This window comes from Bombus huntii, chromosome 2 (assembly GCF_024542735.1).
Source record: "Bombus huntii isolate Logan2020A chromosome 2, iyBomHunt1.1, whole genome shotgun sequence".
Lineage (NCBI taxonomy): Eukaryota > Metazoa > Arthropoda > Insecta > Hymenoptera > Apidae > Bombus > Bombus huntii.
In genome coordinates, this window is record NC_066239.1 from 17,541,652 (window position 1) to 17,556,503 (window position 14,852).

Below are 14,852 nucleotides of genomic sequence, written 5' to 3' on the forward strand. Positions count from 1 at the left end.
CATATTGAACGTTCTTGCTGTGTAATCTTCGATCGTGTGTAACAGATTTTACTGGAGAAGCGAAACTTCCTATCTCTGTCGTTGTTTGTGACTTCATCGAGGCTAACGATAAGCGAAATAGAGAAAAAGTTTGAAATCTCGCGAGAAGTTTCAGATTTTCTGAAAATCGACTTCGTTTATGCACGTTCGCGTGCGTAACTCTGCAAGAAGTTTCCGTGAAAATGAAATGCCTCTCGGTGCATAATTCCTCTTCTTTCTAGCCTTTATTTATAGTTCGGTTAAGCGCACGCCTATCGTAGAATGTTAATGCGATGATAAATATATTACAAAAAGTTGGCAACTGACGTGGCTGCGGCAGCTTTTTTAAACTTTAAATCATTACTTCTTCGGGCTTTCCAACGCTAACTTTCCATCCACTATCTCGAAAATTTAAACAGCCACGTAATTCTAAATAAAACCGTGGAATTTATTACGCGAAGACAGACAATTCGACTCCTTACGCTCGCAATCATTTTTCTACAAAATCTAACTTGCGATTACAGTTGGCCCGGTGTTGAAATATCCATTTTTTAAACACAGGCCAACAAGTGCTACAAATGCGTTAAAATCGAACTGCAAACAAGGAAGATTTTTTCAAACATAAATCATGCGAGTCCTATTTTCCACGTTAGAACAGACAGAAGGGTAAACACGAGCAATTTGTCTCGCGATCGATCTAATCCACCGCTATCCCTGTTACTCGGTTACATACTACCGATCTAATCTACCCATCGATAACAATAAAACGACAACGTGCTGAAACGAAAGCGGTCGAACGTACACGTGACTAACTCGCGATGTATCCCTAGCGATCTTTAATACGACGTAAGCTTAAAAACGAAATAAAAGAACGAACAAAAGGAAACGTCTTGAACGTAACAAATTAAAAACCTGTTCGAGGGGCACCTTACCGTTGGAGTCATCTTTTCGTTCCTAATTTAGTTTTATCGCTAACACGACCGAAAAATCTCGTTTGCCAATTGTTAACGACGCTAATTTTTAAATACGTAACTTAAGTAATCGTTAAGTACGCTGTTTCGGATCTTCTGTTAAGGAAAGACGCAATACGAAAATTAGGACGAATTTTGCCGAAAATAAATACGTTTATCGTTCGATCGGTCAGTAACATCGTTAGAGTCATTTGTACGCAATATCGAGCGTGTAATGGTCGATGGTTGAATTTATAGGCAAAGAAATGGTGTAAATACGAGGATAAGGTGGCAAAAGCTTTTGAGTAGCAGGCGTCAGTTGTAACGTTTTGTTGGCGTAACACACGAGCAACAGCCGCGTGCCCTGTTTCGAGCTCGTTACAACTAACGGGGTGGTTGTGGCCCGGGAACGAGCTGCTTGTAGAAACTGAGCGATAACTGGTAAATAAACGATGGAAGATACGTGAATTACAAATTGCACTTTCCTAGCCGTGCACGTTATTTACCATTCCTCTGGTATTCGGTGTGTTGTTTATCGTCTTACGTGGAACACCGTTCATACGCGTATCGCGGTGTTCGCGATCGCTACGTTACACGTTAGGTATGTTACGTGCGCGATATTCGAGTTGTGCGCGTCCCAGGCTTTTAAAATATACACGGTTTAATTTCGCTGGATTTTAAGGTTATTACCCGGGGAATTTCGATCGCGGGCTGAATTTTTTCGCCGCGATTCGAGCATCGAATAGTTTATCGAGTATCCGGTGTATCGTGAATGAGCTCGACAAAGTTAGGAAAATTGAAACGCCGGCTAAGAATGAAAGTATAAGCTCGGATATACATGAAGTGTCGCAAATAAGCTTGAAGAGGGAAAAACGAACCGCTAAAAAATTAGAGTACAGCCAATTAACGAGACGCAGTTACATCTCGTTTCGAGGAACGTTTCAACGCGGGGAAGAACATTTTTTAGCGTGAAGTAAAAGTGAAAAACCGTGCGTCGTATCGACTGCCATTCTTCCGTACGACGTCTCTCTGGAATTTAAAACATTTTTTTTAACCATAGAAAATCACGATTGCGTCGGCAACGAGTGAAAGAACGCGGCAGGCTCAATTAGGCGGCTTCAGGGCTGCTGCTGTATTCGGAACGACGAGTTGCCAGTGTTACGGGTATCGGAAATCACCGCGGTTTTAAACCGTTATACGACGAAATCGGATGCCAACGACGCTAGAAACTCGAAAATAACGGACAAACAAATGATAAAAGATACACGAGTGAGAAATTGTACTTCCGTATGCGGTACATTATCCACGACTTTCGATAATATATTAGCCGAAGCCTCTAGCCTTCTGTTTATCCGTGTTCCTCCATGTTAGTGGATTCTCTCCTTGCTTTCCTATCCCTGTGGCTGACTGTTTGCGTAGTCTCTTTTTCGAAGCAAATGGAAGATATACTGGGTAATGGAGTAAACAGTGACAAGCGGTATTACTGATTTGATGCAGAGCATGTTGCGTAATGCGGCCTGTAGGCTGCAGGATTGTTTTAGATACCATATTGAACGTATACGATAATCGAGACGCTGAAAGAATTTTCTTTAACGGAGAAAATAGACCGATATTATTTTCGCTACACTCGTTACAGCACAATATAATAATATTTGGAGGCCAGATATTTCTTATCATATTTATTTATTTAAAAGAAATTATCTTATTTAATGTTAACGTATAGGTATTTGCGAGTAGTTACGTGGACGTTAGAAAGGAAAGTATTTATGCGATTGTCAATTATTTTTCGTAACTTGTCCCGATTATGTGAGAAGGTAATGTCATTAAAATCGACAACACGTCGTAACTTGTTTCGGAAAAGTCACGTCGTGGTGACGTTTACAGTAACGAAGCGTTAGAGGACCCTTTAACCAGAAATAAAAAATATCGTTATCAGCGTCGATCGGCTTAAAATACACACTAGAATCATTATCTATCTGTGCCGCTTGACGTACGCAAATCGCACTCGAGTCGTCCCGTAAACCACGTTTCAACCAGACAAGACGATCTACGTAGACAGATAGTCGATCCCTAACCGACGCACAGCGCAAAATTAACGTTCTCTTAATCATTTCATCATCAACATTTGCAATACCTATATGTATACGAAACTATACTAATCTAAATTCACGTCGTGACAACGTTAATTGCGTCGTAGAGAGCGGAGCAGAAAGATCGAAGGGAAACGTTACGCGATGTACCAAGGAAAAGCAATCGTCGTTACGACGAGCGACAAAGATCGACGACAGTGGCGCTGGGTCTCGTCAGCGACGAGCATAGCGAGATCCAGAATTGACAAACGATCGGTCGAATTTTCCACGCTCCGCGTGTACGGCCACCAGCCACACACATAGAATCTTGATTGCGAAAATACCCTGAAACCGCGCGACCAAGCAAAGCGCATTTACATCCCCTCTTTCTCCACCCTCCGCCTCCTATTCCATCAGAAACGCGCGGCGCGGCGTGGCATGGCGCGACGTGGCGTGGCTTACACGTTCGCAAACGCGAGCTTTCTATCCGGTACGCGCACTCGTCGAACGCCTGGCCATTAAGTTGCTGGTGCAATCAGAACGTTTCGAGAGAGGCAGCGAGCTTGCACGAGTGTCAAGATTAATAATATGTCTCTGAAGATGCATCTGCTAGTCAGACGCATCGTAAATGTAGGTCGAACTCTGTCTCTCTCTCTCTCTCTCTCTGTCTCTCTCTCTCTCTCTCTCTCTCTCTCGATGGTTCTCGCGTTGGATTCGTCGAAAATATATTCGCGGCTTTGATCGTTAACGTATCGCACCAATGGCTGGAATTACAGCGTGCATCGATATGGTCTTCCTCTATATCCTTTCACAGACACGTAATTTTTCTGCTTTTAGGACAGCGACGCAGAGAAGAGCGATCAGGACTTGGTGGTGGATGTCGCGAACGAGGTCAGTTCATCTTCCCGCAATGGAACGGATTCGATATCTTTATTAGCGAGTTCATTGGTCAGAAGCTATTTGCAAGTATGCACGAACTGCGGATGAAAATTAAGGATGTTCGTTCGATTGAGGTTGAGGACGATCACGGTGTCGGTTTGTGATGGATACTGACGGATATTCCTTTGTCGTAGGAGCTTGTATCGTTGATTGAAAAGACGTGTCCAAGTGATTTTTCTGACGTTCAATCCTTTCGTTTCCTTGATATTGTATTAAGTATAAATCGTGATTGTGCTTTTTACTTGTCTTTCTCAGTTTTACGTTTTGTCATCGTAGGCTGTAACTTCGATCTGAACGGAGAAGATATTTCTTTCGAGTAACTAAATGCAACAGAATTGCGCTTAGAATCAAACGAAGGAATGAAATTACAACAAAATTATCGTTGGTTGAAAACGAAAGAGGATACGATACGAGAAAATTAGAGGAAGATCATTTTATAAGTTAGTTTGAAACTTGGAAAGTTTCAAAATTCTTTATTCGAATATCTGGAACTGTGAAAGCTTACTCTTCATATTTATCGATCGCTTACGTAAAATATTTCCAAGTATTTTAAATTGGTAGTCTACGTCTAAGAACGAATGAACCTTGGATTTGATATTCTTTATAAGCTTCTTTTGTTTTCTTGTCTGTTTTTCACAAAAGGAGGCATCGTCGCCGCACGCGAATGGCGACCATTCGGATCCACGTGAGAACGGCACTCTAGAGAAACTGGGCGCCCCAGGACACGTAGGACCTATTTCCGGTGCTGGCTCCACATCCGTAAAAGACAGGCCCCCATCGCGGAGTGGAAGTTCATCCGCTCGTAGCACACCGTCTCTGAAAAGTAAAGATGTAAGATCTCGCGGATAGCAGGCTTATTCGATGACTAATCGGTCCTGTTCTATTTTTCTCCCCGGAATTATTTCCACTTGCATTTCCTTTCTGGATCTTTGAGAAAGAAGGTGAAAAGATGATCGTTTCGTTTCGACATGCACGCCGAATTGCCTAAGGGTGAGCGTTTCAATGACTCCGTGGTTTTCGAAGGCAAAATTTCTACTTGTTACGCTAGAAATAAAGTCCAGTTGTTCGATGAACTAGAAAATTCTTTTATTTGCAATCGTAATGCTAATAATGCAAAATTAAAAGCCGACAACGATATCGTAGACGATGTTCTACACTCGGTTCCTTCGTTGTCGCGAGATTCAAGCGTTACAACGATCATTTCTATCGATGATAAACTCGATATATTTAAAACGTCCCACGAAGCATATTTAAACAACAGAATACACGATACTCTGGTCGATCGGTAATAAAATAACGAAACAAAGGGAACTATATAAAAATACGATTTACGTGCAGTCCCCATAAACACGTTCGACGAATAAACGAGTTTACACCGGATATCTCCGTAACTCTGTATTTTAAAAGCTAAGAAACTTCAACGAACCTCTCTTCTATTGGAAACCGAAGTGTGCTAAGAAAATCCAAGCAAGATAACCACTTGCGCAATTTCGAAAACAACGAAGACATTTTGATGGTTCCCCTTGGCGTATAGCGCGCATGTACACGAGCATCGATAACGTGTAGCTGGAATTCGTGGCGCGAAGTTACGACAAGTCAATTTGCGCGGACGATAGCAGAGGAAAGCAAAAGCTCTCTCGTTTCGAACCCCGCGCGTCCCTTTCTTCCTCGTGTCCGGTGGTATAAATCGGTGAACAGGAGGTGGCCGCTTACGCCGGTTTGCAACAAGGATCGATATGTCTCGTTGCTTTTGTGCGAAAGTCAAGCGTGAAATTTACAATTCCTTTCTACGATTGCGCCCGATAATAAACCGGTGTACCCCGTTGGAACGAACCTCTCCAGATCGACAAGCCGGGTACACCTGTGGCGGCGGCGAGGGGGTCGCGCAGCTGTACGCCAACTATGGGAGGAATCCCTGGTCCCTTGGCATCGCGGGTCTATCATCCGCCATCGTCACAGCAAACGCCACCGCAGGGCTATCAGGGTTTGCCGTCCCGCGGCAATGAGCCGCCACAATCGCCTTCGCCGTACAGCAACTTACCATACGCCAGGACCTCGATGGTACTTCACCCGCTCTAGCTGCTCGTCTTTTTTCTTTCTTTCTCTTTTTCTTCTTTTCTATTTTCTTTTATCTCGTAGTACTTTGCAGCGGTACCCCGCCACCGATACTATAGACTATGAGCTTTCTAAGGAAAAGATAAAAACTCCGAGACATTTTAAATATCTTTTTATGTATAAATTTCAGTGAAATCTCATAGTTTACTTACGACGTGGTACAGAAACGTGGTAATATTCAGATCTGTGCAATTGAAAAATTCTCTAGAATCTCTCTCTCTCTCTCTCTTTCTCTCTCTCTCTCTCTCTCTTCGTTGTTGAATTGTTTGTTTGTTGAATTTGTCGAGGAGAGGCAACGAGAACGTGCGTACCAACCGAAAATCGTTTAAAGAGCGTCGTCTGACAGTGACTTCAAAGCTATTTTGGTTAATCGCAAAGAAATCAGAATCATCTATCGCCTATAGTTAAATCTATGAAACGATCGATGGCTATTTATTTCCGTTTATTATTATTCTTATTATTAAAACTCTTAAGGTGTCTCAATAGATAGCTCGTTGTAACAATTTCATTTTGTGCGAAGTATCAGTTGGCTAATGTTTCAGTTGATTGTAAAATAGGTAGCCTGTAATAGATATATAAGTGTAATAATAGATAATAAGTTCTAAAATGATGTACTTTACTCGTCGTTTAATGATACGTATTTTTGGTGAATGAATTTGGTGAAAAGTACTAGAAATTTAGTAGACATTTTGAGGATTAGAATCGTAAATTAGTATTTAAATTGGTAAAAAATTTCTGCCAATAAAGTGTTCAGGCAAATGCGTTAATTATGATTCTCGATGTTATTCGTGATGTAAAAGAATGTTTTTAATGTAAAAGCTCGAAGAAGCTAGCTGAAACATTAAAGACGACTTGCAAAAGTTCTAGAAACAAAATTCGCTTGTACATATATCGTCGTCCTTATATTATCAGGTGATTGGCATCCAAATGTTTTGAAAATTGGATTGCCAGAAACTAAAAATATTTACGAAGCTTAATATATGGAGTATCGTCGTTCTTAGTTTTATTCTATATATATGTCTTTGTTGAAGCTTGCTACAAATCTGAAAATCTCTGTTGATGTAATCACATGTTACGTACTTCCAGAATGCAAATTACATTTCCATGATCCTCTTCTTCGTATTTATGTATTTGCTGTTCAAATATCGTGACTGAAAATATCGAAATTATTAATGAAAGAAAGTTCAAGCAAAAACTGATATAGTTTGTTCTCTTCTATAGCTCGGCTTCGACGCTCACGTGAGGATACCATCGACTAACGGGATAAGCAACATTCCGGGTGGCAAACCGTACGTAATTTTCATTAAAATTAATCCTTAGATAATAAATACGATAAACTTGACGCAAAAAAGTTACGAAATATTTGCAGCTTGTACAACTCGAATTGCAACCATCAATCGTTACGTGTGCACTTCTACTCAAAAGTTCGGAACATCCTTTACTTCTTAGACGAAACAAACGTTTTCGCACATTCTTTTGAGAAATAACGGTATTATAATGATAACTTTCGCTTTTAAGTACAATTAATTACGATCTCAACACTACCAAAGTAATAATAATACGAATAACATCTACTTAAGCAAGTTATTATTCCTTTGAAATCCTAACATACTCCAAACTTCTGAACGGGAGTGTAAATCACCTACGTCGAAGTTAGCACACCCATCCTGATTTTAAATATAAAGCTTAATCAGACAAGTCTGTAAACAAAATCTTCGAAACATAATATCATTTAGTTTTCCTTGTGATATAATTATAATTAATAAATCCTATATAAACGTATTAGGTGACTTAAGGACATGTGTTTCTTGAGTAACGATCTACCAAACGAGAACGTCAGCTTCTCCAGGACGAAACAACGAAACGACGAAATATTTCTCGAACAACTATTTCGATTGATTTAGTCGAGAAGTAAAGGATCGAAACACCTTCAGAGACGAATACCTTTAAACGCAGTTATCGCTGCACCGGTAACTTCCATTCTTTCGACACATCTACATATCGCGTACTTGACATTTCAAAGAAAATAAATACACGACGACGCGACCAAATTACACTTGTAGATCGTTCAACGCTTCTGGCCGTTTCTGAAAATGTCAACCCGCTACCGCCGCTCGCGTAAGCTAGAAAGGTGCGGCGTGTGAAGCATTATCTTTTCGATGACCGCCTTTCGCCGCGGCGCGAAGCTTTTAAGTAATCGAAGGCATTCCATTACGTAAAGACAAAGGCATTAATGTTTTGCATTCCACCACAGAGCGTACTCGTTCCATATGAACGGCGAGGGTCAGCTGCAGCCAGTGCCATTCCCCACAGACGCTCTGATAGGGCCGGGAATTCCACGTCACGCGCGTCAGATTAATACCTTGACTCATGGCGAGGTTGTGTGCGCCGTCACCATCTCGAATCCGACCAAGTACGTCTACACGGGCGGCAAAGGGTGCGTTAAAGTCTGGGACATCGGACATGGAGGCGGTGGCAGTATCAAGCACGTATCGCAGTTGGACTGCCTACAACGCGACAATTATATTAGGTCAGTTCCACGGTCTCTGTCCACGTTTGCACGGTGTGTCCGAGTCTTTCGACACGCCGCTAACACGTATCCGTGGATCATGGTAAATTTGTCGTATCAAATCGAGATGCAACGTTTCGTTCAATTTTGCTTAACACTTTACCGATCGATAGCCTATTAATCGGCTTTTTGTCGCCGATAATATTTCTCATTATTCGAACAGTAATTTGTCATTTAGTACCAAGGTACTTTGCCCAGTTGCGTCAGTTGCGTTGCTTTGTAAGCTCCCACGGTTTAATACCAATTTGAAAAACGTACCGTTCGCGATGAACAAAAAGAATGGTATTGGAGAGTCTAAACCGAAACAGAGCCGGCGCCTGAGATACGCCGGTCGGATGTGCGTATGCTGTTGAATCGCTAGCGGTCGGTAAAGTGTTAAGCGATTGCACGATAGAGCTTTAGTCGAGCGAAGCTTTATTATTGGATTATGTGGCGATTCGGCTAGTTATTTTGACAAATAACGGGATTTGTTTGGTAATTTTAACGAACGTGAGCGAATAGAAGATGGCAGTATATGTTTGATGTTTAGATAAGAAGTTCGTTAACGTAGTAGGAAAGAGGAGTCTTCTTTTCTTCGTTATTGGATATTGTTAGCGACTCGATTGGATAATCGATGATCGGTCGTACGTATCAATTGTAACGAACGGGAAGAAACTTTAAATAGGAAGCTAGGAAGTTTCGTATTAAAAGACAGAATAGTGTTTCGTTATCGGTTGACGGTTTAGATAAATATCGTTTTTAATAAACGAAGAAGAATAGAGAATATAAGATTTGAATGAAATTCGAATAGAAGTGGAAGAATATTAATGGATTCGCATTAAAAAGAAACGGGCTGGCTCGTTTTATTACGAGGTAATTGATGAATCGGCCAACTATCAATCTTAACGAATCACGAACAATAGGAAATACGAAAATTCTATATTTAACCGGAAGTAGAGGTTTGCTTTTACATTACGAAAGAAGGAATGTCTTGTTTTAATTTGCGAATGGTTAAACCTATTATACTCGCGGAATGAAATCGACGCTTCCTAATTGTTCGTGTAACGGAGAAAATAGAAGATAAACTATTATTTGTTCGGTCGGAATCCTCCCTTAACTAATCATTCAGCGAAACGAGTCAAAGGTTATATATCTAAAAAATTGTATTTCGTTCTTTCAACCCGTTTTTACGTTACTTTGTGATCCTGTTTACACGTGTTCTTTTTTTACATCCTCGTTCACCTTGTTATTCCATGAAATATATTCCATTATTTTCATTATTTCTGAAAACAGATCGGTAAAGTTACTGCCGGACTGCAGAACCCTAATAGTTGGAGGGGAGGCGAGTCAGCTGATCATCTGGGACTTGGCTAGTCCTACACCGCGAATCAAAACGGAACTGACGTCAGCGGCACCGGCCTGTTACGCGTTGGCGATCTCGCCAGACTCGAAGGTCTGCTTCAGCTGCTGCAGCGATGGCAACATCGCCGTGTGGGATCTACAGAACGAGACGTTGATTCGACAGTTCCAAGGCCACACGGACGGTGCCTCCTGCATCGATATCTCGGCGGACGGTTCGAAGCTGTGGACAGGAGGGTTGGATAACACGGTGCGTTCGTGGGACCTAAGGGAGGGTAGACAGTTGAAGCAACACGACTTTACCTCGCAAATATTCTCATTGGGCTATTGCCCAACCGGAGAATGGCTCGCTGTGGGTATGGAAAATTCGAACGTGGAGGTGCTTCACGCTACCAAGTCCGATAAGTATCAACTGCACCTACACGAGTCGTGCGTGTTGTCGTTACGCTTCGCCTCTTGCGGCAAATGGTTCGTCTCCACCGGCAAGGATAATTTGTTGAACGCATGGCGCACACCGTACGGAGCTTCGATATTTCAGGTGTGTATCGTCACATTCTCGTTGATGTTGTCGAGATAGGTTGTTTCTTTCGTTTTTCACTTCATCTTGTTAACTAGATTAAAGACAATGAGATATAATAAGTGGAAAGAACTTGAAGCGACGTATAACTCGAGACAACTAGCTGAATATAAATAAAGAGAGATCTTAGTCACCGTTTAATTTTGAACGAGACAAACTGCTATATAGAAGCGGTTAGGACGTTTCGTTACATTTATTTGAAAAACTCTGATAAATTTTACTCGACTCGAGTAACGAAATATCAGCAAGTGTCCGACTACTTACCTACAGTGCTAGAAAGTATTTTTGTATCATTTCACGTATTTTCAGGTATATTAATTTTCGTATCATTTAACAGCACATACTTTCGTACGCCACTGTATATGTATATACAGCGTAAGCTGTTATACACAAAATACGCGAGTCTCCAAATTCTTTTCTTGCTACGAGTTTTAGTGAGTTAGATGTCAACCATAATTTTCATAATTCGAGAAAAGAACTTCGCGTCCACTAAGAGTTCGTTGCATGCTCATAAGAGATGAACTATTCTCTGCGTGTATCGTTGGGCGTAATTAACGCGTCATGTTGCGTGGAAGTAGCACAAAAAAGCAGATCTCCGAACAACCACATGGGAATCCATATGAATTCTTTTTACAGTCGAAGGAGTCTTCGTCGGTGTTGAGCTGCGACATCTCTGCCGACGACAAATATATCGTGACTGGATCCGGTGACAAAAAGGCCACTGTATACGAAGTGATTTACTAGACGTGCACGGTAAAGACGTTTCACGCTTTCCTCCCTTGGTCGAAACCTGAACTCTATAACACGCTCTCCCTTTTCGCGGGGGAGATCCTACAAGTGAGACTTTTTAGCAGCCTTAGGAACATAGACTGTTACTATATTGTGTATATATACATAACAAGTCTGTATTAACGATAGAAACCGCGTTCGAAAGAAACAAAGCATAGAAGAAAGAACAGAAGAAAGAGAGAGAGAGAGAGAGAGAGAGAGACAAATAGTGATAAGAAGAGTAAACAAAAAAAAAAAAAAAAAAACGGAGGAAAAGAACTAATGCTAATTATGACGACGGTCGAGAAACCAATGTGTGTGCCAGAGGAAAAAGCTGTACATGTATATTTAGGAGTTGCGTGTGCGTGACCCAACTGTACGTACGACCGTGTGATTTAAACGTAGAGAGAACTTTCTTTGTCGCGTGTATACAACGAGAACGTGTTAATGGGACGTTACCAAGCGATTTTGCATGCGCGTTAAGTGACCAGGAGAGCCTTGCAAATGGTGATGCTAGATACGGTTTCGTATTAAGTACCTAATTATAGAATCAACATGCCCAAGATGACATCATACGACAGATAAAACACGTGAAGAACGAACAGTCGGAGCCTGTCTAACAAAAAATTATACTTGTTCTCGCCTATTGTAATTTTCTTCAAAACTTTTACAACTTTTGCAATCGCTGTCCCTTTAACGTGTCTACGACCACGATAACGAGTCGACGAATACTATTGCTGTATACCGATGTATACATGTATATCTATGATATACATGTGGAATCGTTTCGAGAAAATCGCTGGTCGTACCATTATCGTTACATACCTTGGATAATGCGTTTCGCTATAGACTACAAACAAAGTATAGTCGATTAATACGTTATGCTGTCGTGAACAAGAAAAAACGAAGACAGGTGAATGATAACTATACATCGAATTTATTTATTTCGTATAAAATTGTTCGTTTCGTTGGAACACTATAGTCACGAGAGGATTTGGTCGTTCGAATATTCGTGCATCATCCAAACTATCAAAGCAACGACTGGTAACATTCGTTCTGAAATCATTGACGAAGGATGATCGTGCCGTTTCTCCTTAAAAAAAAGGAAAGGAAAGTAAACACGAGACTTGTACCATGGGAGCAGTGTTGTGTATTCTCTACATTCTGATCAACCATGATCATTAATTAATTTTAAATATATCGATAAAAAACGATTGCCTTTTCTGTTAAAGAAAGCTTGCGTAAATAATTATCCGAATCTTTTTCAGCGAATATTTTTACATCCATGGGTAAGTAATTGCTTAATACTTTACAACCTGATCAAAATCAACGAGTCTATGCACATTATTGCACATTAAGCTCGGATGATTTGTAAGCATGAAGAACCAGCTAGAAAGAAACGGTTGATTCGATTATACAAATTAGAAAGGTGTTTTAATATAGAAATGTCATGGAATATAAACTTTAATTTTTCTAGCGTAAATGTTTTAATATTTTATTCGTATTTTATTCGTTGTTAAGTCGTCAAATGCAAATAATTATTTTTAATTAAATATTGCATTTTTTTATTAAACTATTGCATTTAATAATGGTACTATTGTTATTTACTTCAATAATAATAATTGTATTATTTTATTTCATGTAATAGTAATGGCATTATTATTTAATCATTTAATTAAAAATAATAATTTTCTTAATGAAGTAAGTAAGCAAAATTAATCTGTTATAAACAATGTTTGAACGCTTTGATTTATGCGCATCTATGCTGCGCAGCACGTGACCAAACACGTTATAAGTGCGTTAAAACATGTCCTGTCACGTCTCTTGTGCCAACAAATCATTCGATCGTATCATAAATTATTTTACTATACGTCTATCGCATTTCAAAATATGCAACCAAAGTTAACCTTTTATTGTACACACTTGAAATATATTTAATCCTTGAAAATTGTATTAACTATACAAGTAGCAACAACAAGATGCACGATGTTACTACAATGTTATTGACACAACGTTGATATATTTTTAGTATTTCTCAAAATTTGTTCTCGATTCTATTTTATGTTAACTATATTTCTTTTAAATCGTTTTGAACTACTTGAAAAAGGCATCGCTATAGAGAAATTTTGCATTTTACGAACCAACCGTTTAATCAACTGTGAAGAGAATGATGCATTAGCTCCCTACTAAGAATATAGCATTTGTTACAGTCATCTCTGTTATTGATAAGCATACTAACGCGTGATCAATCAAACCGCCATGCGATTGTGCGCGTATGTGCATATGAATAATAAACGGAACCTTGTACAAAATCCCTCTATATTCCGATCGACGATTTTAATTCATTACTAATTGATTGAGTCATGCGACAGCTCAACATTTAAGTATACATACATCTCTGTAAAGTACAATCATATGCACAAACGAGGCGAAACTATTTCTGTATTTGGACTAAATATTAGTTCCGTAGACCAAACTTAAATTAAATCGATCAATTTTTAGTGATGAATAGTGGGCAACAGGTGGCATCTGCCCTAATTGATGGATCTTGTAAAAATTAGCATGCAATAAGATAAACGTAATTGAAACATTTAAGTCGTCCCTGTAAAAGTTATAACATAAAAGAATACAGGATTATAAAAAATATAAGTATAAATATGACAAAAAGTATTTTGAAAGTAATCGTTCTGAAAAATACCTGCACATGACCTTAATGGAATAAAGTAGTTATGGGGTTACTTTTTATATGAACGATTTAACTGAGTCGATTACGTGCCGATAAAGAATCCCTTGCCTAAATGTTTAATTAGCGATAAAAAAAAAAGGTAACAGGTAAAGAGATGTACAGATAAATCTTATGCGACCATGACCATTATGCAATATGCACGAATACCGCTTGAAAATGTCGTCTAACGAAAATTATTAATCTTGTTTTATTTTCTTTTTGTTCAAATTTTTCGAGTAAATACAATTAAGATTATTGATAGCAGGACAGATGTGTATTATGAATTAATTGAAACGAATCTATCGATCAATAGAAAGATCCGTTATTTTTCAGCTATAAGCTGATAATGTTAGGTTGTCGTTTAAAAATGCGCTTTCTATACGCTTTTTCCATACAACAAGGTTTTCGTTGGAAGATATGTACGTGTGCACGTGTGTACGTAAAAGATAGTAAGTAATTATGTCATTTCTATCTTACCTGCGATATAACGGTGAATGATGATTTTGTAATCACGGTACACGCAATACGCATACACACATGTGAAAGGAAAGAAACATTCGAATGAGAAGTGTACACAATCCAAATGGATGTATATGTACATGTATAGCGGAAAGTACGTATCAAGTAAAAATGACGCATCTTAAAAAGTGTTTTTTGGAAAAAATTAAGATCTATTCCATTTTTCCTCTTTAGCTGTAATAATACGAAAATTGAATACGTATTATACTTTTATTTGTTATTTCGCATCAAGACAATTGCACCTTCCTCTTTCAGTATGACAACA

At 39.4% G+C, this 14,852-nt stretch overlaps 1 protein-coding gene across 11 annotated transcripts in view; it reads left to right on the forward strand.

Moving 5' to 3' along the window:
- Nucleotides 1–12,557, forward strand: part of LOC126874448 (protein groucho) — a 111,908-nt gene extending 99,351 nt beyond the window's left edge. For 6 of the 11 annotated variants that reach the window (XM_050636523.1, XM_050636585.1, XM_050636537.1 and 3 more), the window contains 7 exons: nucleotides 3,875–4,003; nucleotides 4,619–4,807; nucleotides 5,819–6,037; nucleotides 7,313–7,380; nucleotides 8,346–8,621; nucleotides 9,933–10,536; nucleotides 11,212–12,557. In XM_050636523.1, the coding sequence (XP_050492480.1) occupies nucleotides 3,875–4,003; nucleotides 4,619–4,807; nucleotides 5,819–6,037; nucleotides 7,313–7,380; nucleotides 8,346–8,621; nucleotides 9,933–10,536; nucleotides 11,212–11,319 (1,593 nt within the window). In that variant the 3' untranslated portion in view covers nucleotides 11,320–12,557. The remainder of the gene's footprint in view (nucleotides 1–3,874; nucleotides 4,004–4,618; nucleotides 4,808–5,818; nucleotides 6,038–7,312; nucleotides 7,381–8,345; nucleotides 8,622–9,932; nucleotides 10,537–11,211) is intronic. The other 5 variants (XM_050636557.1, XM_050636604.1, XM_050636567.1 and 2 more) reach the window with 3 other exon arrangements.
- The last annotated feature ends 2,295 nt before the right edge of the window (nucleotides 12,558–14,852 follow it).